Here is a 21,576-nt window from a genome sequence, read left to right as displayed (position 1 = left end):
CAAAAACGCACCAAAAAACGCACCTAAATTAGCATTAAAAAAAGCAGCAAAAAAAAGCAGCAAAAAAGTCCTGTGTGAACGTACCCTAAATCTCCGAGCACTAAAAAATACTCGGAGGGCACCCGAGCGTGCTCGGGAAATCTCGAGTAACGAGTATATTCACTCATCACTAATGGTCTCCCAACCTGACCCCCTTAGACTTTTATCTTTGGGGTCATCTGAAGGCAATTGTCTATGCTGTGAAGGTACAAGATATGCAGCATCTGAAACAACGGATACTGGAAGCCTGCGCTAGCATTTCTTTTGCGGTGTTGCTATCAGTGTGTCAAGAGTGGGAGAAGAGGGTTGCATTGACAATCCAACACAGTGGGGAGAACTTTGAACACATTTTATTAAGTGGTCATAAACATGTAAATAACTCATGAAAGAATAAAGTTACATTAAAACCAAGCACACCATTGTTTTTCTTGTGAAATTCTCAATAAGTTTGATGTGTCACATGACCCTCTTCCCACTGAAAAAAATAAAGTTGGATCCAAAATGGCTGACATCAAAATGGCCACCATGGTCACCGCCCATCTTGAATAGTTTTTCCCCTCCCATATACTAATGTGCCACAAACAGGAAGTTGATATCACCAACCATTCCCATTTTATTTAGGTGTACACATATAATTGGCCCACCCTGTAGTTCTGATTCGCTATTTCACTTACCCCATGTGCAGGGAATTGCAGTAGTTGAGGTATCCATAGTTACAACCGCCAACAACTGTCACTGTATGAGTGGTTGTAATCATGGATACCTAAGCTACTGCAGTGCCCTGCACATGAGGAAAGTGACATTTCTAAACAATCCTTTCAAGGCTGCGGTTATCCCGGTTGCTTGTGCACCTTTTTCTACCACACTTTTTCCTTCCACTCAACCTTCCATTAATATGCTTGGATACAGCACTCTGTGAACAGCCAGCTTCTTTAGCAATGACCTTTGGTGGCTTACCCTCCTTGTGGAGTGTGTCATTGACTGCCTTCTGGACATCTGTCAAGTCAGCAGTCTTCCCCATGATTGTGGAGCCTACTGAAACAGACTAAGGGACCTTTGTAAATGCTTAGGAAGCCTTTGCAGGTGTTTTTTGTTAATTATTCTAATTTACTGAGATAATGACTTTGGGTTTTCATTGGCTGTAAGCCATAATCATCAACATTAACAGAAAATCACTTGAAATAGATCAATCTGTTTGTAATGACTCTATATAATACATTATTTTATTTCAGTTCTTCAATGTAAAAAGTGAAACTAACTTTTTGATGATATTCTAATTTTCTGAGAAGCACCTGTATCTCGTATATAAAATTAAAAGTATAAAGTTGTATATTTGGCAGCAAATTTCATAAAAACTTGATTTCTATAAATGGGAAGAGACCCATATATGATGCAGCGTCTGATGGCAGAAGTTACAGCACATGAGGTTCTGGCAGGACAGGCCACAGAAGTCATTTTTACAGGCATACCTCTTGTAACTCATGTATTAACTCAATGTGAATGACAAAATGACTTTCTACTATTTGTGACATTGATCCAATATGGCCTCAGTGCTCACCCATGTGCACAGTCCATTCTAAGAGCTTTTATGGTTGAGCATTGGACATAACATCAAAAGCTTGCACGCTATTACATGGTGATACACAAACTTGGAAATTGAGCAGGCACGCATGTGGAGCCGAGGGAGAGCAAGCACCATTGTCTGCTCAGCGGCTGTGATCCCATCAATGCCCTTTCACACTCCTTTCCTAAAAATAGATACTTCCATTTTAGAAGTTACATCTGTCAGTCACGACATTCCCAGACAGGCCACAAGAGGACAGATACAATAAATCTGCTCTACGTGTAAAGACTTTATAGCATGGGTAATAACAAATTCTGTCAAATCACATTTCCAACTGATTGCATTTTGTTTATTCATCTCTCGGGGAGTCAAAAAGATTTTAAAAGCTAGAATTGCATTCTCATATCTACTTCTGGATTTAGGACACTTTTTCCTGACCGGACACCTAACATTTGGCAAATTAAAGTCATGCTGATATTTGGTGGTAGAGCAGCACCCAGTGATGGACAAAACTAAGCCAATATGTCTAAAAGTGTGCCAATGGCACCGACTAATATGTATAGTCATAGTCACATAATAGAAAAAATTGGAACAGCACAAATCCTTTACTTATCTTCGGGTGCAGAGCCCAAACAACCCGTCCCTTGGTTGCTTTCAGTCCATATAAATCACAAAAGCAGGCAGCACTCCATATTCTTAAGGTAATCTGCAGGTCTTTATTGAGCCCACATCTCGTGCAACGTTTCAGCTCTCAACTGAGCCTTTCTCAAGCAACAAACAGACCTTTTTACAGTGTATATATAGAGGGACATTTCCCCATCATCCCCTATGTGCAGCCAATCAGTGAACTTCATAGATTTACGGACAATTACATTACATCATAGAGTGTATTAAGTGCCAGCAGTGTACTATTAAAATCAAATCGGACAATTACTGAATTAGACATACCCTTGGAGAGACATAGCTTTGAGGGAGGAAGCAGCATGTTTTCGGCGTCTCTGGACAGCTACTGCGCATGTCCTAATCCTCATTTGTGACTCATGATCACGTGTTCGGTAGAGGGCCAATAAGAACCGCTATTTTCCATACGGCGTATTGCGCCTGCGCAGTAGCGCTCGGAGTATCTATATTAATAGTTAAATCCAATGTTTTCCTGTGACTCATAGTCACATGTATATAGAGGGCCAATAAGAGCCACTATTCTCCATCTGTCACATCGCGCCTGCGCAGTAGCATAGTCACATAGCTAGAATGTTCTTTATTAGTGATAAGGTATTATCCGTGCATGCTCATGTGCTAACAGAGTGACTTCGGCGGGCTCAAAAAATATGTTTGAGTTGCTGTGGCAGCATGTCTTGTCACTGCTAGGCAGGTGCAACACTTGCATGGATTGATTGCCTGTTTGTTTAACAAAATTTTGGGGGTTGTGTCACCATTTTCCGAGTCCCGTAACATTTTTATTTTTTGTTTGATGGAGTTGTATGATTGCTTATTTGTTGCGGGGCGAGATGAAGTTTTTATTAGTACCATTTTGGGATAGATGTGACCTTTTGATCGCTTATTACAGCATTTTTTGTGGAATTGTGGAGACAAAAAACCCCACAAACCTTAATTTTGGCGTACTTGAATTTTTTACATTTACAGTGTTTACCGATCAGGTTAAGGGTGCGTGTCCACTGTCTGGATTGATGGCGCTTTGGACGGAGAGGAAAACCAGCTCCGCCCCCTTCTATACACGTGGCGATTAAGGATGTGTTCATTGCACACATCCAGAATCGCCGCACCCCATACATAGGACCCTGTTATTTACCTTGCAGCGACGGAGCGTCGCCACAAGGTAAACAGACATGCTGCGCTCTAAAACAACACGCCGCATGTCAGTAAACGCAGGGCCGCCGGGTGCGCATTTGCACGCATAGTGGAGACGGGATTTAATAAAATCCCTTCCACTACGCTGTAACATCTGGATGCTGCGGGTTGAACGCTGCGGTTGTACGCAGCGCTCAATCTGCAGGGTAATCCGGATGTAATCCTGAACGTGGACACATACCCTAATTGTTTTATCTTTTGAATGGTCAAGTTTTTCTAAACGCACCTATTATATTCTATGAGGCTGTGCATGTGTCCGGATGGTCCGCAGAAAATATCAGAGACACGTCCAATTTTGATCCAAGGGTAGATCAAAATCAGCAAAGCAAATCTATCAGTTTTCATGGACAGTTAGAAAAGGAGAAAGTGGAGCCATTTTATTTCATTTTTTTTCCACATAGGAGAAAAACTGATGACACTCAGGCCACAGTCTGATCAGAAGAATCCACTTGTTTTTCTCATACATAGAAAATACTAATCTCTCAATGAGCCCTCATAGATAGGAGAAGCTGGGGAAACTTTTTTTTTGTCATCAGTGGAAAAAAATTGATGAAAATCTGACAAAACTCTGAAGTAATTTCTTACACCTGAAGTGCTGGAGTAGCATTTCTGGTTAGTTGCACGGAGACGCACGCCGCCTAGAAAATGCCTCAAACTCATTCAGTGGAGTTAGTCTCTTAAAGGGCCACTGTCACCCCCCTCCAGCCGTTATAAACTAAAAGAGCCACCTTGTGCAGCAGTAATGCTGCAGTCTAACAAGGTGGCTCTTTTAGTTTTTGATTCATTTATTACCTCAATAAAGCGTTTTAAAAATTGGCCACACATACCAGATATTGTACCAGGAGGCGGTCCGAAGCGTCCTGTATGAATCCCCCAACTGCCGTCACTCTTCTCTTCAGGGCCGATGGTCGCCGCCCCCTTCGCGTTGTTGCTTCTTAAATCCGGCGCCTGCGCTGTGCGTGCCTGCCTGGGGCCTGCGCAGTGTTCTTTGTCAGTCACAGCTCAGATGCCGGGTGCCTGACTGTGCCTGTGCGGGCAGTGCGGCCGCCCTGTTACTGAATCCCCGCCCCGCACTGTGTTATTCATTATGCACAGTGCGGGGCTGGCATTCCTGGGCATGCGCACTGCGCTGTTCAGGCGCTCCCCCATCTCGGACGCTCTCCCATCTCTGACGCTCCCCCGCCTTCCCAGGAACCCCAGCCCCGCACTGTGCATAATCAATAACACAGTGCGGGGCGGGGATTCAGTAACAGGGCGCAGTCAGGCACCCGGCATCTGAGATGTGACTGACAAAGAACACTGCGCAGGCCCCAGGCAGGCACGCACAGCGCAGGCGCCGGATTTAAGAAGCAACAACGCGAAGGGGGCGGCGACCATCGGCCCTGAAGAGAAGAGTGACGGCAGTTGGGGGATTCATACAGGACGCTTCGGACCGCCTCCCGGTACAATATCTGGTATGTGTGGCCAATTTTTAAAACGCTTTATTGAGGTAATAAATGAATCAAAAACTAAAAGAGCCACCTTGTTAGACTGCAGCATTACTGCTGCACAAGGTGGCTCTTTTAGTTTATAACGGCTGGAGGGGGTGACAGTGGCCCTTTAATGAGTTTGATGCACTGTACTCCAGTGAACGCTTTATTAACACTGGCATGCCCAACACTAGTATTAGGCCATGTGCACACATTCAGTATTTGGCCAGGATTTTACCTCAGTATTTGTAAGACAAAATGAGGAGTGTGTGATAAATACAGAAGTGGTGACATGTTTCTATTACGGTATACTTTTCCTCTGATTGTTCCACTCATGATTTTGGCTGACAAATACTGAGGTAAAATACTGACCAAATACTGAGAGTATGAGCGTGGCCTTAAAGGGATAGTTGGTTGCTATAAAACTGACTTTGAGTCGGCCTTTCGTGACTGTCATCCCATTCCTAAAGCTAGTACTGAAGAAGAGTGCTCACTATGAGGGGCTGACAAGCTCGGGTCAGCTCTATGGAGAAATATACACATACAATGTAACACTTGCAGGCCAGATTTTTGGTAATAACAAAAAGGGTCACAGTAAAAAAGAACGTCATGGAAGAGGCTAGGCTGACAAAGGGCAGTCACTTGACACATGGCCTTATTATCATGGTTTTTAAGCAGGATTATAGGGAAATATGAAGTCACTATATTATGAATCAGTAAACTGATTTTTATTTTAGAATCATGGGTCTGGATAACTTATGTCCTATGTACTACCATTAGATTATGAAAATCTGTGCAACTTCAGAATTTTGCGGCAGAACTAGCAATGTATCCATGTTAGTATTGAACCTGAAGCCCATATTTTACTTTTGTGGCACATACTTACACATCGGGCAGAGCTTTTTGGTACTTAGGAAAGAGGTGGATAATACATTATAACTCTGTCTAGGCATTGCGTTTAGCCTATACCCATTTAAATGGAACCCAGCAATAGATTCAGGCTGTCATGGCCACCCTAAATCAGACAGCACCCGCGTTATTAGAGCCATGTCTGTTTTACTCTGAAACCCTGCAGCTTTGTACAGAAAAGGAACTTTGAAAATCTAGCCAGTGACTATGAATCTCGGACAATTAATTCAAGGCAGATCTCTGTAGGATTCTCCTCACCATGCTGTGTCAGACGGATAGGGCTTCTACGTATGTATACAATAATAGACACTGCTCAAAAAATAAAGGGAACACTAAAATTCCACATCCTAGATATGACTGAATGAAATATTCCAGTTGTAAATCTTTATTCATTACATAGTGGAATGTGTTGAGAACAATAAAACCAAAAAATTATCAACGTAAATCACAACTAATATCCCACGGAGGTCTGGAGTTGGAATGATGCTCAAAATCAAAGTGTAAAATGAAGTTACAGGCTGATCCAACTTCAGTGGAAATGCCTCAAGACAAGGAAATGATGCTCAGTAGTGTGTGTGGCCTCCACGTGTCTGTATGTCCTCCCTACAACGCCTGGGCATGCTCCTGATGAGGCGGCGGATGGTCTCGAGGGATCTCCTCCCAGACCTGGACTAAAGCATCTACCAACTCCTGGACAGTCTGTGGTGCAACGTGAAGTTGGTAGATGGTGCAAGACATGATGTCCCAGATGTGTTCAATCGGATTCAGGTCTGGGCGGGCCAGTCCATAGCTTCAATGCCTTCATCTTGTAGGAACTGCTGACAAACCCCAGCCACATGAGGTGTGGCATTGTCCTGCATTAGGAGGAACGCAGGGCCAACCGCACCAGCATATGGTCTCACAAGGGGTCTGAGGATCTCATCTCGGTACCTTGTGACAGTCAGGCTACCTCTTGCGAGCACATGGATGGCTGTGTGGCCCTCCAAAGAAATGCCACCCCACACCATTACTGACCCACTGCCAAACCTGTCATGCTGAAGGATGTTGCAGGCAGCAGATCGCTCTCCACGACCTCTCCAAACTCTGTCACATCTGTTCAGTGTGAACCTGCTTTAATCTGTGGAGAGCACAGGGCGCAAGTGGCAAATTTGCCAGTCCTGGTGTTCTGTGGCAAATGCCAAGCGTCCTGCACGGTGTTGGGCTGTGAACACAACCCCAATCTGTGGACGTCGGGCACTCAGACCATCCTCATGGAGTCGGTTTCTAACAGTTTGTGCAGACACATGCACATTTGTGGCTTGTTGGAGGTCATTTTGAAGGGCTCTGGCAGTGCTCCTCCTTACACAAAGGCTGAGGTAGCGGTCCTGCTGCTGGGTTGTTGCCCTCCTCCACGTCTCCTGGTGTACTGGCCTCTGGACACTATGCTGACAGACACAGCAAACATTCTTGCCACAGCTCGCATTGATGTGCCATCCTGGATGAGCTGCACTACCTGGGCCACTTGTGTGGGTTGTAGAGTCCGTCTCATGTTACCACGAGTGTGAAAGCACAACCAACATTCAAAAGTGACAAAAACATCAGCCAGAAAACATTGGTACTGAGATGTGGTCTGTGGTCCCCACCGGCAGAACCACTCCTTTATTGAGTGTGTCTGGATAATTGCCAATAATTTCCATCTGTTGTCTATTCCATTTGCACAACAGCATGTAAAATTGATTGTCAAACAGTGTTGCTTCCTAAGTGGACAGTTTGATTTCACAGAAGTTTGATTTACTTGGAGTTATATTCTGTTGTTTAAGTGTTCCCTTTATTTTTTTTGAGCAGTGTACAATGGGGATTTAGAAAATACCTACATGCCGTGTTGTACATGCCAATCTTAAATAAAGGGCACGGTGGAGGGGGATGTCACCAGGGAATCTGAGAGCACCGTGATGTAGTGTAAGACAGCCTGATTATAGGGATGTGTCACTTACTGGGCTGGGTTTTGCTGTTTCAATGCAAATAGTGTTTTATCAGCAGGAGATTATCACTACAGGACTGACCTTGTGCCTCCTAGTCCAACTACACCTTCAGTAATGATTAGCTGCTCTCTGTCATAAGTGCTTCACCCAGTAAAGTAGGTAATACATCGCTGGGTCCCTGTCTCTGTCCCTACATCATGCTGCTGTCAGATTGCATAGAAAAAACTTGCTGACAGATTCCCTTTAATTAATTTGGCACATCTCAGTGCTGTGAAACTTTGTTAGGGATTGGAATGTCTGAATACACATAAGAAGAGACTAGTCAATCTATGAGAGCTAAGGGGGAGAAGACGTTGGAGACCTGCCTCTTGGACTGGTTATTTGAGATGAATAGTCCTCTGATGGCTCTTCAAAGTATGTTTTCTATCAAATGCTTCAGAATTTTAGAGTAAAACACAAGGCTCCGACAATGCAGCCAGGTTCTGACTCATTCTGCCCACGGTTGGGTTAACATGAATCTACTGACAGTTTTCTTTTAACAGATTCTGCCCATCGAAGAGACTGGCATAACATTGGTACAGTGTGTAAGTATTATATCTTGCCCATTGTGTTTCAAATTCGGTTTGGGGCCTGCTGCTTACTGTCAGCATTTTAATTATCAGTCTGCAAATTAGAATAGGATTAAAGAAGCACTCCTCCTCCCATCAAAGTTGTTATCCTCTCAATATATTGTAATCATATTATACAGCACTGTGCACTTACAATTGATCATTTTTCCTTTCTACGCAGCTAATTATTCTCTTTTCTTTGCTCTATGTAGAAACAGGAAGTCTCTTGTCCCTGCATATATCATCCCCCTCCACCTCCAGACCCAGCTGCTCCCTCCTCCCTTCAGCCATAGACTTTTGCGGTGACTCATGAGTCTAAATAGGACTTAGAAGGATTCTGCTAGTCAGTTTTTATTGACGTGATGTCATAGACCTAATGGAAAAGAGAAGAATTCGCTGGGTAGAAAAGCATAATGAGCAATTGTAAGTACACAGTGCAATGTAATATGATGATTGCAATATACAAGGATAACAATGCTGATAAGAGTGATTCATTAAAGGGATCCGAACAGTACAATTTAGCCTTATGACATATTGAGACAGCTAAGCAGCAACATCTAAATGGTATACAGCAGTGATCAGAACTTAGCTTAGCTCTGATAGCTTCTGTTAAAGAGAACCTGCCATGTGAAAAAATCCTATTAACTTGTAGATATGGTGTTAATCTGCAGGTTAATAGTGTTCTGAGGCTGCCTGGCGCCTGCACCGAGAGCCCCGCTGCCGAGAGGAAATTAACTTTATTCCTCCCAGCACCCTCAGGCAACTTAAACCATGGGGACAGACAAATACATTTAGGGAGGGTGAGGAGGTAGAAGCCAACTGGGACCAATCGACTATTCATCCTAGTCCCATTGTCATTGGCCGCTATTTCCAAATATATGTGCTCTGTTATGCAGCAGCATTGCAGAGTCAAACAGACATAGTAGTAGATAAGGGAGACAGTGTCCGATTCATGCTGTCTGTGGTTTTGTCAGTATGAATCAGTTGACAGGTTGTCTTTAAAATTGCATAGTTCCTCATTAGCATGCTTTTAGGCTTGTTCAAAAAGATTATTAATTCTGAGTGTGCAGCGGGGAGAAATGAGTAACAAGTCCGACTAATGGCCTACTTGATCCCTACGACTAGAGGTTAGCAATGGGGTCCTGGATCTATGACCATCTTTATTTTCTGATTATAGTAATGTACTCACTACAAAACGAGTTTCTATAAACATAGAGACAACACACAAGTGTGAAGCACAGTAAAACGTGCCTATGTAAGTCCAACACATACTAGAAATAATAATATAGCCTCAATTTTAGAAATTTCGATGAAATGTCAATTGTAATCTTTACCATTTAAAGATAATTAAAATAAAAAAATAAAATAAAAAATGAATTGTTCAGATTGAACCAGAAGGTCCATGTCCCACAACGTCTGCTCTGCACAACACAGAGATGGTCGCGGCAGTATCTTTCATAACTAGCGCACTCCCCTCATATGGGCAATGTATTATATGTCTGCTTTATGGCCAACAGATACAGAGCACGAAGTAATGTCAGCATGCCGTATGACAACTGCTGCTAGCAGCCCAGTGAAATGCAGACGTTATATTTGTGACAGACGCACAAAGTTTACATTATGTCAACTTTAAAGTAGGTTTGTGGGGACACAGGACACAAGTAAACACTTTAGTATGTTAAAAATGATTTTTTAAAACTACTTAAAAAGTCCCTAATAAAGGCATTTAAAAAAAACAACCAAGTGCTTTGTAATTTTGTTCAAAAATGTCTGCAAAGTTTGTAGGATAAACTTGCCAGTTACTAGGCAAAAAGTGTCCAGTTTTTCTTCTTACTTTATTTCTTCTGTTCCCTAACGTATTCCATTTACCGTATATTTTAAATCCACTATACAGTTTCAGAGATCTGGGCCTTTTTTCGTTGTCCTAATGGCTATGGTCCTTACAAGGGGGTGTGGCTTGCAGGATCCTCAGGGGTGTGTCTTTACCTTGCTCTGCATCATGATCTTGTGAACAATACCACTTTTGTGAAGACCATACAAATTTGCACTAAATAAAAAAGCCCACATCTCTGGAACCATATGGCAGATTTAAAAATCAAACTGAAAAAAGTAACAGTCACGGGAGCAGCATTAATAAAATAAGAGAAAAAAATTACTGTATATGATGATAGGACTTTAATTCCTGGGAAAGTCTGTGCAGTATATGCTCACATTTTCTAAAAAGATCTCTACGAGTTCCACTGAAGTTCGAGGAACCCATAGAAGTCTATGAGAAACTCAGCATGAACAGTAACAATCAGAAACTATGCTCAATAGGGTTCATAGACTTATCAGTTCCACTGACTGATACAACCCATAGAAAACTATGAGAGCTTCTCAGTAAAGAGGATCACATACGTAGGCCTCATTTAGACGTCCTTGTTGCACATACGTGTCCAACCTATGTTTTCACATTATAATTTTGCATTACACTGTGTGCAGAATTATTAGGCAAGTTGTATTTTGATCACATGATTCTTTTTATACCTGTTGTTTTACTCCAAGCTGTTCAGGCTTGAGAGCCAACCACTAATTAAGTAAATCAGGTGATGTGCATCTCTGTAATGAGGAGGGGTGTTGTCTAATGACATCAACACCCTATATAAGGTGTGCTTAATTATTAGGCAACTTCCTTTCCTTTGGCAAAATGGGTCAGAAGAGAGATTTGACGAGCTCTGAAAAGTCCAAAATTGTGATATGTCTTGCTGAGGGATGCAGCAGTCTTGAAATTGCCAAACATGTGAAGCATCATCACCGAACAATCAAGCGTTTCATGGCAAATAGCCAACAGGGCCGCAAGAAGCGTGTTGGGCAAAAAAGGCGCAAAATAACTGCCCATGAATTGAGGAAAATCAAGCGTGAAGCTGCCAAGATGCCATTTGCCACCAGTTTTAGCATATTTCAGAGCTGCAACGTTACTGGAGTAACAAAAAGCACAAGGTGTGCAATACTCAGGGACATGGCCAAGGTAAGGAAGGCTGAAAAACGACCACATTTGAATAAGAAACATGAGATAAAACGTCAAGACTGGGCCAAGAAATATCTTAAGACTGACTTTTCAAAGGTTTTATGGACTGATGAAATGAGAGTGACTCTTGATGGGCCAGAGGCTGGATCAGTAAAGGGCAGAGAACTCCACTCCGACTCAGACGCCAGCAAGGTGGAGGTGGGGTACTGGTATGGGCTGCTATCATCAAAGATGAACTTGTGGGACCTTTTCGGGTTGAGGATGGAGTGAAGCTCAACTCCCAGACCTACTGCCAGTTTCTGGAAGACAACTTCTTCAAGCAGTGGTACAGGAAGAAGTCGGTATTGTTCAAGAAAAACATGATTTTCATGCAGGACAATTCTCCATCACATGCCTCCAACTACTCCACAGCGTGGCTGGCCAGTAAAGGTCTCAAAGAAGAAAAAATAAAGACATGGCCCCCTTGTTCACCAGATCTGAACCCCATAGAGAACCTGTGGTCCCTAAAATGTGGGATCCACAGGGAGGGAAAACAGTACACCTCTCGAAACAGTGTCTGGGAGGCTGTGGTGGCTGCTGCACGCAATGTTCATCGTAAACAGATCAAGCAACTGACAGAATCTATGGATGGAAGGCTGCTGAGTGTCATCATAAAGAAAGGGGGCTATATTGGTCACTAATTTTTTGGGGTTTTGTTTGTGCATGTCAGAAATGTTTATTTCTAAATTTTGTGCAGTTATATTGGTTTACCTGGTGAAAATAAACAAGTGAGATGGGAATATATTTGGTTTTTATTAAGTGGCCTAATAATTCTGCACTGTAATAGTTACCTGCACAAACAGATATCCTCCTAAGGCTAGGTTCACATTGCGTTAGGGCAATCCGTTTAGCGCTAGCGGATTGCGCTAATGCAATGTATTTGTAGGGGTCGCGTTAACGTCCCCGCTCTCGCAAATACCAGATCTGCGAGAGCGGGGAACGGACCTCGGGCGCGCCGCGGATGCTGCAAGCACGCGCTAGCGATGCGCTTCAGGCAGAAACAACATTGCTGTCAATGGGTGCGCTAACGGACCCGTTGCACGGCGTTAATTGCGACATTTTCGCCGTGCAACGCTGTCCGTTAGCGATCACCCACTAACGCAATGTGAACCTAGCCTAAGATAGCCAAATTTTAAAAAAAAAACCCACTCCAACTTCCAAAAATATTAAGCTTTGATATCTTTTGGGTTGATTGAGAACATAGTTGTTGATCAATAATAATAATAATAATCCTCTAAAATACAATTTGCCTAATAATTCTGCACACAGTGTATACTTTATGGGCTGTTCACATGTCCATTTATCCAGCAGTGAAAAGTGGCAATACAAATCTATGGGTCATGAAAAACATGTACAGCACATGGATGGCATCAGCGCTGGGGTCCCCCGTGTTTGCGTGGGTTTCCTCGGAGTTCTCTGCTTTCTTCCCACGCTCCAAAAACATACTGATAGGGAATGGCGAATGGCGATTGTGAGCCCCAATGGGGACAGTGATAACGTCTGTAAAGCGCTGTGGAATATGAGAGTGTTATATATAGACTAGCTGTTTCCAGCCAGCTAACGCTCGGCATGCTCATTACTATCTAATTAACGCTGCTGGTGATTAACCTAAAGTAAATAATGACAACATTCAATAGTGCTTACGCAGGGGGTAAACTGAAAATGACGTTAACAATAATAATCATTAAAAATCTGAATAATACTAATAATACATTTTATTCACAGTGTAAAATCAAAAACAAACTGGATTCAATAAGATGTGCGTTTTTTATTCATTCCAGCATCTAAACAAATTTCATAACGAAACATAAAATTGGTGGGGGGCGGGATTATGTATGGTAATGGGGTGGGGGTGCGGGATTATGTGTGGTGATGTGGTGGGGGCGGGATTATGTGTGGTAATGGGGTGGGGGTGCGGGATTATGTGTGGTAATGGGGTAGGGGGGCAGGATTATGTGTGGTGATGTGGTGGGGGCGGGATTATGTGTGGTAATGTGGTGAGGGGGCGGGATTATCTGTGGTAATGTGGTGGGGGGCGGGATTATGTTTGGTAATGTGGTGAGGGGGCGGGATTATCTGTGGTAATGTGGTGGGGGGCGGGATTATGTTTGGTAATGTGGTGAGGGGGCAGGATCATGTGTGGTAATTTGGTGGGGGCGGGATTATGTGTGGTGATGTGATGGGGGCGGGATTATGTGTGGTGATGTGGTGGGGGGCGGGATTATGTTTGGTAATGTGGTGAGGGGGCGGGATTATCTGTGGTAATGTGGTGGGGGGCGGGATTATGTTTGGTAATGTGGTGAGGGGGCGGGATCATGTGTGGTAATGTGGTGGGGCGGGATTATGTGTGGTGATGTGGTGGGGGTGAGATTATGTGTGGCAATGTGGTGGGGGTGAGATTATCTGTGGTAATGTGGTGGGGCGGGATTGTGTTTGGTGATGTGGTGGGGGGCGGGATTATGTGTGGTAATGGGTGGGGGGTGGGATTATGTGTGGTAATGGGGTAGGGGGGCAGGATTATGTGTGGTGATGTGGTGGGGGGCAGGATTATGTGTGGTAATGTGGTGGGGGGCGGGATTGTGTGTGGTAATGTGGTGGGGGGCGGGATTGTGTGTGGTAATGTGGTGGGGGGCGGGATTGTGTGTGGTAATGGGGTGGGGGGCGGGATTGTGTGTAATGGGGTGGGGGGCGGAGCTACTGTGCAGGGGCGGGATTAGCGAGTAATCACGATGCCTCATATATATATATGAGGAGATGAGAAGCGTTGGTAATTTATATATCCAAAGGTGAAAAATTCTAATCAAACACACGGATCCAAAACACTGATAGCACCAGTACAATTTTGTTTTATGTATGTGAAAAACACGTCTGAATGAGGCCTTTACTGACTGGACCAGGAGCAGGGCGGTATCTTGATTGCAATACACTGCCTGAATGTTTTCCCCAGCCACTAAAGGTATTTTTTATACCTCTCAAATAGTGATGAGCGAATGTGTGCAGATAAGATGTTATCTGAGCATGCTCAGGTGCTAACTGAGTGTCTTCAACGTGCTCAAATAATATGTTCGACTCCCCGCGGCTCTATGTCTCTCAGCTGTTCGACAGTCGCAATACATGCAGGATTGCCTAACAAACAGGTGATCCCTACATGTGTTGCGGCTGTTGAACATTCGCCAGACGTGGCCATGGGACTCATATTAGCACACCGAAGATACTCTATTGGCACACCTTATCCAAGCACATTCGATCATCACTACTCTCGAACTGTGCCATATTTTTTATTTAAGTACACTACATAGTAGTTTTATTTAAAAAAAAAAATAAATAAAATACACTTTTCACGGCTTTTATAGTTAGTGGGAAAACTCCTAAAATGCTTCCAGTGTGGCTGTTTGAGCAATTATTAATTTTTGTCCAGCATTTCTGCCTATTATGGATCTCCATAATTTCATAAATGACTTTCTCTAGACAGAGATGAATTTGCACAAATAAGTAGTTAAAAGAGGAGCTGACGAATTAAATAGATATGATTTCATTTTAATTTTATGTAGTCACCCTTCAATTCCATGTACCGTACTTTTATTGCAAATCATATATAAGTAAACTTTATATTATTCCTGAACATTAACTTATTGAGATTAATAACTGAATAATTCCTCGAATAGGAAGACAGAACAGTATAAAAGAAAAATATAGAAATGCAAAACAAAAAAATATGTTTTTGTCACCATCAACAAGATCCAATAAAATAATTTTAAGAGTGTTTAGATTTGGCGTTAAAAAAGGTTCATTAATATGAGGTCCGACTTACACTGGAGATTAATGAATATCTGAGAACTTCTGTTCTACCCATGAGGTGCCATGATTAAAACTAATACTCGCCCACAAAGACCCAAAAATATAGATGAAATGTTCAGTGGCACAAATCAGAATTGGAATGAAATATCCAAATGTCACAAGTACCATGCGGTGTGAGTGCACACTGTCTACTGCCTACAATGAGCGTCAGTCCATGCACCCAGCCCAAACACTCTCCAGATAACTAGAACATGTCAAACACGTCAGACGCTAAATCTTCTTACCGTGGGGAGTTAAATCCACTATCTACAGTAATGCTGCTACTGTCCATGCTGTCCAAGCGAGCCGAGTGTGTGGCTCTCTGGCTGCCACTGCTGTCTGTTTCCTTTGGATTCAGAAGTGTGAGGTTTTTCTCAAACTTCCTTTGTAAATCCCTTTCCTTCTCCCGTTGTAGCAGCCACTGCATTGTCCCCACGTCATCTCGGTTTTTTTCCTCCTCTGTTGGTTTCTGCGTCCCTTCCTCCGACTCGTCATCTTCAGACACATTGTAGTAATCAAAAGAGGCTTCTTGATTTCCTGCTGGCTCTTGAGGCCTGGGTGAGACGGCAAGGTTTGGGGTGACTGAGGTGGTAATAGGTTGCTCAAAGTTCTCAATGCTTGCTGGCAGTGTTTCAGGAGAAGTCTTTTGGTGTGATTTCAGTAAACTCACACCTGATTTATGAAAACTGTTCACAGATAGGCTATTGTGCAAAGGTTTGAATAAAGTATCCTTACTGAAAATTTCTTTCCTTTTGTCAAGGCTGCTCGATTCTGCATTATAATGTGGTACTAACCTCCCATTTGCAATCAGCTCAGGGCTCTGACTAGTTGCAGCGACTGATAGACCACTAACAGTACCTTTTGGTGAGTCATCTTTGTATTCCCCTTGTTCTCTGGCTATATGTTGTGGTGGCTTCTCAGCAGGAGAAAGTCTTTTTAAGCTTTCGGTGAGACTTGGCATGTCAATGTCCTCCTTATTTTTTCCTAAAGGGGATGGAGCAGTGAGAATCGTTTCACTAGATGTATTACACTGAAAATAGTCATCTGCTGTTTTTTTGGAACAAGAATTAAGTTCACTGTACGACGATAAACTCTCTGGAAGCTTGCCTTGTTCCAACAGGCTACATGATTTAGGGGTATCAGCACCACCACTAGCTAGATCAGGAGTACATGGATCTTTGTAAGATAGAGTCCTTTGATGACTCAAACTACTATGGGATGGCCTTAAAGTACCATCATCTATATAAGATTGGCTTGGTGTTTTCTCATCAAGACTGCAGCCTTCACCTAGGTCATCAGGTGTACCTAAAGAAGCACCACTTAAAGGTCCCTTTGAGTTGTCCATTGACCTAGATCTTTCCTTGGCTTTACTTGACCTTTCATTCCTTGACCTTCTATCTTGTGTATGGCTGTGGCTTCGATGGACCTTTGAATGGGAACTCCCCCTTGAGGGTTCAGGAAAAGGCATTTCAGTCCTTCTTTTGGCCAGTTCACCAGACACATCCCATTCTGGTGTAACGGGAAAATGAGATTCTATCATATTTGGATTACTGAGTACTACAAAATTCTCCCCGCCTTTGCGCTCCATAATGAAACAGCCTTCCCTCGGTGATCGATTCCGTGGATGATAAAATTCATACTCTCTCTCCCCAGGCAAGTCTAAGTGGGATCCCTCAGAAGGGTCACCTTTGGAAGCCCTATTCTTGCTATGTGACCGAGATTTTCCATGAGTTTTTCTATGTGTCCTGCTCCGTCTGCTCCTTCCACTATGATGAGCTGATGAACCAGCTTTACTTCTCTGAGATTTTTCTTCTTCAAGTTTTTTCATTAGTGCAGTGTGCCTCACAACATTTTCCACTGTTAAATCTGGGTTTATTCGTCTTATGATTTCCATCTCTACTTCCCGGGGTATAGTATTTGGTGTGTCCTCATCTCTGAGAGGCCATTCCTCAGGAGGAAACTGAGCTGAAAAATTAGCCAGCTGTTTTGCTTTGTCCTTTTTAAAACTCAGCCTGAACAATTTTAGACCAAATTTTTTAGATGGCTTTTCCCCATCTTTAGGTTTGGAGAGGGTTTCTGTTTTATATGAATAATTAATGGTACTTTTGCTTTTCTCTGTAGGGGGAATCTGGCACAATGAGGGGGGACAATATGAGTCTTTGCAGTCTTTTGCAGATTTCCTTTGTAAGGTAGATGCATGGATGCTATGCATATCTTCTCTGCAGCAATGACAAGAGTCGCAGTGGTTTTTGGAGAGAGTTCTGTCCCTGACGCATCCTGAAGGGGATGGCGTAATAGTTCCTGGTTGTGGAGAGGTACACTGAGACCGGTCAGGTATCCTCTCATCCAAGTGGTACCATTTACTGTTAGTTCTTATAAGGGATGGGGTAATGAAATAGGTCTGTGGTGTCACTATAAAGTAGCCATCTGGAGTAGGATAGATTTTTCTTTCTCGGACAAGCATATTGAGTGTATGTCGCAGGATCTCCGGGCTTGGGGTCGGTACACCTAAATGGGGGCATCAAGAAGAAAAATAGATTAGATATGCAATACAGAACGTTTCTAAAACTATTTTTTCTATTATTTTCTATTATTCCGTATTAAAAATACAATGAATATGTAAGTTAACTACACAGACGATTAGAAAGAACACATTTTGGGATTGAATGACCAGATCTTGTCGATTTTTTTATCAGAATGTCTAAATTGGATATTACTCATGTTTTCGGTGTGGTAACAATATAATACTGTAGTAGTTAGACTTTCACCACTTTTCTGCCAGGATGGCGTTCCATGTGATTCTGGATAAATACCATCAGAGCCATCAACACTACACCAAACGCACAATAATGGAACAAAAGTAAACTACTGCATCTGATCAATTATAGTTGCCACTGGGTCCAGAGACTTGAATGTTGCAGAAAATTAATATTATTACTTATTTAGTAAAAAGTTACACATTTTTCCAATATACTTTGCAGTCCTTTGTGGACACAGAGGTGCAGGAGCGATTAGGGTCTTCTCACATCTGACACTGATTTAGTAGTAGAGCTTGTGGTGAATCCAGTGTCAAACCGGACATTTATGTGGATGGAAATTCCGCAACCCCTTCCACCTTCAATGGAAAATTTATGTGCACATTTTTGTTGCTGAAAAGTAAAAAAGTCAAAACAAAAAAAAAAATCAGGTCAAATGTGGCCAAGTATTGCATTAGCTCACTGGTTTTTGTTGGTTTACCGGAATTTGTGCCACTTTGCTTAATGTTATTTTTTACGGCCGTCACACAGGGGGCGTGTCTCACAGGATCCCTGGGGGCGTGTCCTTAGGCTGTGCGGCATCATTACCCTGTAAGTCACGCCCCTTGCTGATCATCATAAACAGTGGCACTAAGTAAAAAGGCCCATTACTCGGGAACTGAATGCTAGACTTAAAAAAAACAAACAAAAACAACAAAAAACCCAAACAAAAAACCCCCTCCAAACAATCAAATAAAGGATTATTCAGAGGGCTATGGAAATACTGTAAGAGCAAAAGCTGCCCACTGGTGACAGGATCTGGTTAAATGCTTTATGCGGATTTGCTGCAAGATTTCTACTGTCTTCCTTGTAATAGGATGTGTGTTGAGTATTCAATATGCAGATCTGACACATGAAAGTTGATCTAAGGCCACGTTCTCACGCTCAGGATTTGGTCATTATTTTACATCAGTAAAAGCCAAAATCAGGAGTGGATGAAAAATGGAAAAGTAGTGCAAATGTTCCTATTAGGGCTCGCTCACACTGGCATATAACACGGCTGCGGGTGGCTCCGATATTCGGATCACACGCACACATACAAGCCTATGGGTGCGTGTGAGACATCAGTCTGCACTCAGATGCCATCCGAGTGCAGCCTGATGCATGCTCACAAAGACCATGGATAATTTACTTTCTCCACACCTGTGCTGCGATTCCCTCATGTGAGAATCAGATCACACTAAGATGACACCGAGCTCAATCTCTGACAGATTGAGCCGAGCGTCATTAGCATATCTCTCGTAACAGATCATATATGCTTGTGTGGCCTTATACTTTTCCTCTGATTGTCCTACTCCTAGTTTTGGCTTACAAATATGGATATAAAATACTGACCAAATACTGACTGTGTGAACGCTGCCTAACAGTCACAGTGTGGACATCTGAGCTTTGTCTTTTAATGAATTATGCATCTATGTGTCCATGTCACCAGAACGAATGTGTCTGCCAGAAATAATGAACAAAAAGTTCCCTTCGACTTACAGCAGAGAACAGGATACATAAATAATACTGAAAAACTGTATAACTTCAATATATAATATCTGAACATGGAAAAGCCATTTGGCTTTTCTCCTGAATGAGTAGGTGATAGTGATCCTATGATAACGTCATCACCCCTATACCCTATGTATTTGGTGCATGAATGGGGTAATGGGACACCGGACACGAAGATCACAATGCTGCAGACAGCATTCACCTGGTAAGGCTTATTGGTCTTAAGCTGCATTTCTTACTTCACCTTTCTAAAAATACCCATTGGTTGTTGGGAAACCCTGGTCTTAGAGGTTCTAGCCCCTAGAATACGGCATTTACAGCAACAACACTGTTACTTAAGATTATGTAGTTCTTTAATAATTCACAAGCAGAAGCTGTCTGGACACTGAATCATCAGACATGTACGTTTTCTGCATCTCAAGAGAGGCGGTTGCGCCCTGACACTGAGTTTGCAGACAGAAGATTATGTCTTGTTTGTTGCTCACAAGAAACGCTGACCCAAGGTGAACTTCGTTAATGGAAGAGGCATTTCCTTCCTGCTGCATAAGTCTACGATCATGTCAGGAGCAGAATCCAAACATGATAGAACCAAGGAAACTAACTAAACTAAGACTGATTAACAGGACGAACCGTTTACAACGAGTCCGATATAACATACCTACTACAATCACCTTCAGCTCAGAATCCATATAACCCAGGGTCATTGCCGCCATATCGGTCACTTACTGACTGATGTCACTGGGGTGGAGGATGATGTCACTGATAGACAGGGAGAAGGAAAGTCGGTGGAAGTAGATCAATGATAAAACTAAGTGGTGGCTCAGTGGTTAGCACTGTTGCTTTGCAGCACTGGGTCCTGGGGTCAATTCCCACCAATAGTCCATGAGCCAAGAACCAAATTTGACGATATCGGTACCAAGCGGAGTGACTAATTCTCTTTGGTATTTTTAGGTAGATGCATGTCTGTAGTTTATTTTTTGATATGATAGCCCTTACATATACGTAGCTTATTAACCCCTTCAGCCCTAGGCCTATTTGTACCCAAGTGCCTAAGCCAATCTGACCTGTGCCACTTCATGGGCTAATAACTTTGGAACGCTTTCACCTATCCAAGCCATTCTGAGATTGTTTTCTCGTGACATATTGTACTTCACGTCAGTGCTAAATGGGAGTCAATATATTTTACCTTTCTATATAAAAAAATGCTAAATATTCGGAAATTTTGGAAAAATCGGCAATTTTTTAACTTTGAAATTCTCTGCTTTTTACAAAAATACTGATACCCCCCATAATAGTTATTAATTTACACTCCCCACATGTTTACTTCATATTGGCATCATTTTGAAAATGAAACCTTATTGTTTTACGACGTAATAGGGCTTATAGTTTTATGCGCAATTTTTCACATTTACAGCAAAACCCACTTTTCAAAGGACCAAGTCACTTCTGAAGTCACTTTAAGGGGCTTACATAACAGAAACCACCCATAAATTACCCCATTTTGCAAACTACACCCCTCAAGCTGTTCAAAACTCATTTTTAAAAACTGTTAACCCTTTAGGTGTTCCACAGGAATTTTAGCATGAGCCAAGAACCAAATATGACGATATCGGTACCACCCGGAGTGACTAGATGTAGTATTTGTAACAAAATTTAATCCAAGTTATGTAAATACACACTGAACATGTCATGTGCATATATATATATATATATATATATATATATATATATATATATATATATATATATATATATATATATATATATATATATATATGTTACTCCATAATATCTTCAACATCGGACTCTGAATCTGACTGTTGTTCTACTGGCTCGTCTTCAGTACCCTTGTTCTGGCATGTCTGTAATCTGCACATGTCTGTGCACTTCAGGCCATTGCTGAGGCAAGTACACTGAGGAAGTTCACATGACCGCACACACTTGCAGGACAGTAGCTGTATAATAGCTTCTGGTGCTGGTGCCCC

The 21,576-nt window shown here is 42.5% G+C and overlaps 1 protein-coding gene across 5 annotated transcripts in view; it reads right to left on the bottom strand.

Moving 5' to 3' along the window:
- The window catches only part of STOX2 (storkhead box 2), a 346,746-nt gene that overhangs the window by 11,109 nt on the left and 314,061 nt on the right, over positions 1 to 21,576 (bottom strand). For all 5 annotated transcript variants that reach the window (XM_077279570.1, XM_077279572.1, XM_077279571.1 and 2 more), the window contains one exon: positions 15,548 to 17,810. In XM_077279570.1, coding sequence (XP_077135685.1) covers positions 15,548 to 17,810 — 2,263 coding nt within the window. The remainder of the gene's footprint in view (positions 1 to 15,547; positions 17,811 to 21,576) is intronic.

This window comes from Ranitomeya variabilis, chromosome 1, assembly GCF_051348905.1.
Source record: "Ranitomeya variabilis isolate aRanVar5 chromosome 1, aRanVar5.hap1, whole genome shotgun sequence".
NCBI lineage: Eukaryota > Metazoa > Chordata > Amphibia > Anura > Dendrobatidae > Ranitomeya > Ranitomeya variabilis.
This window is presented reverse-complemented; position numbering and strand designations above follow the sequence as displayed.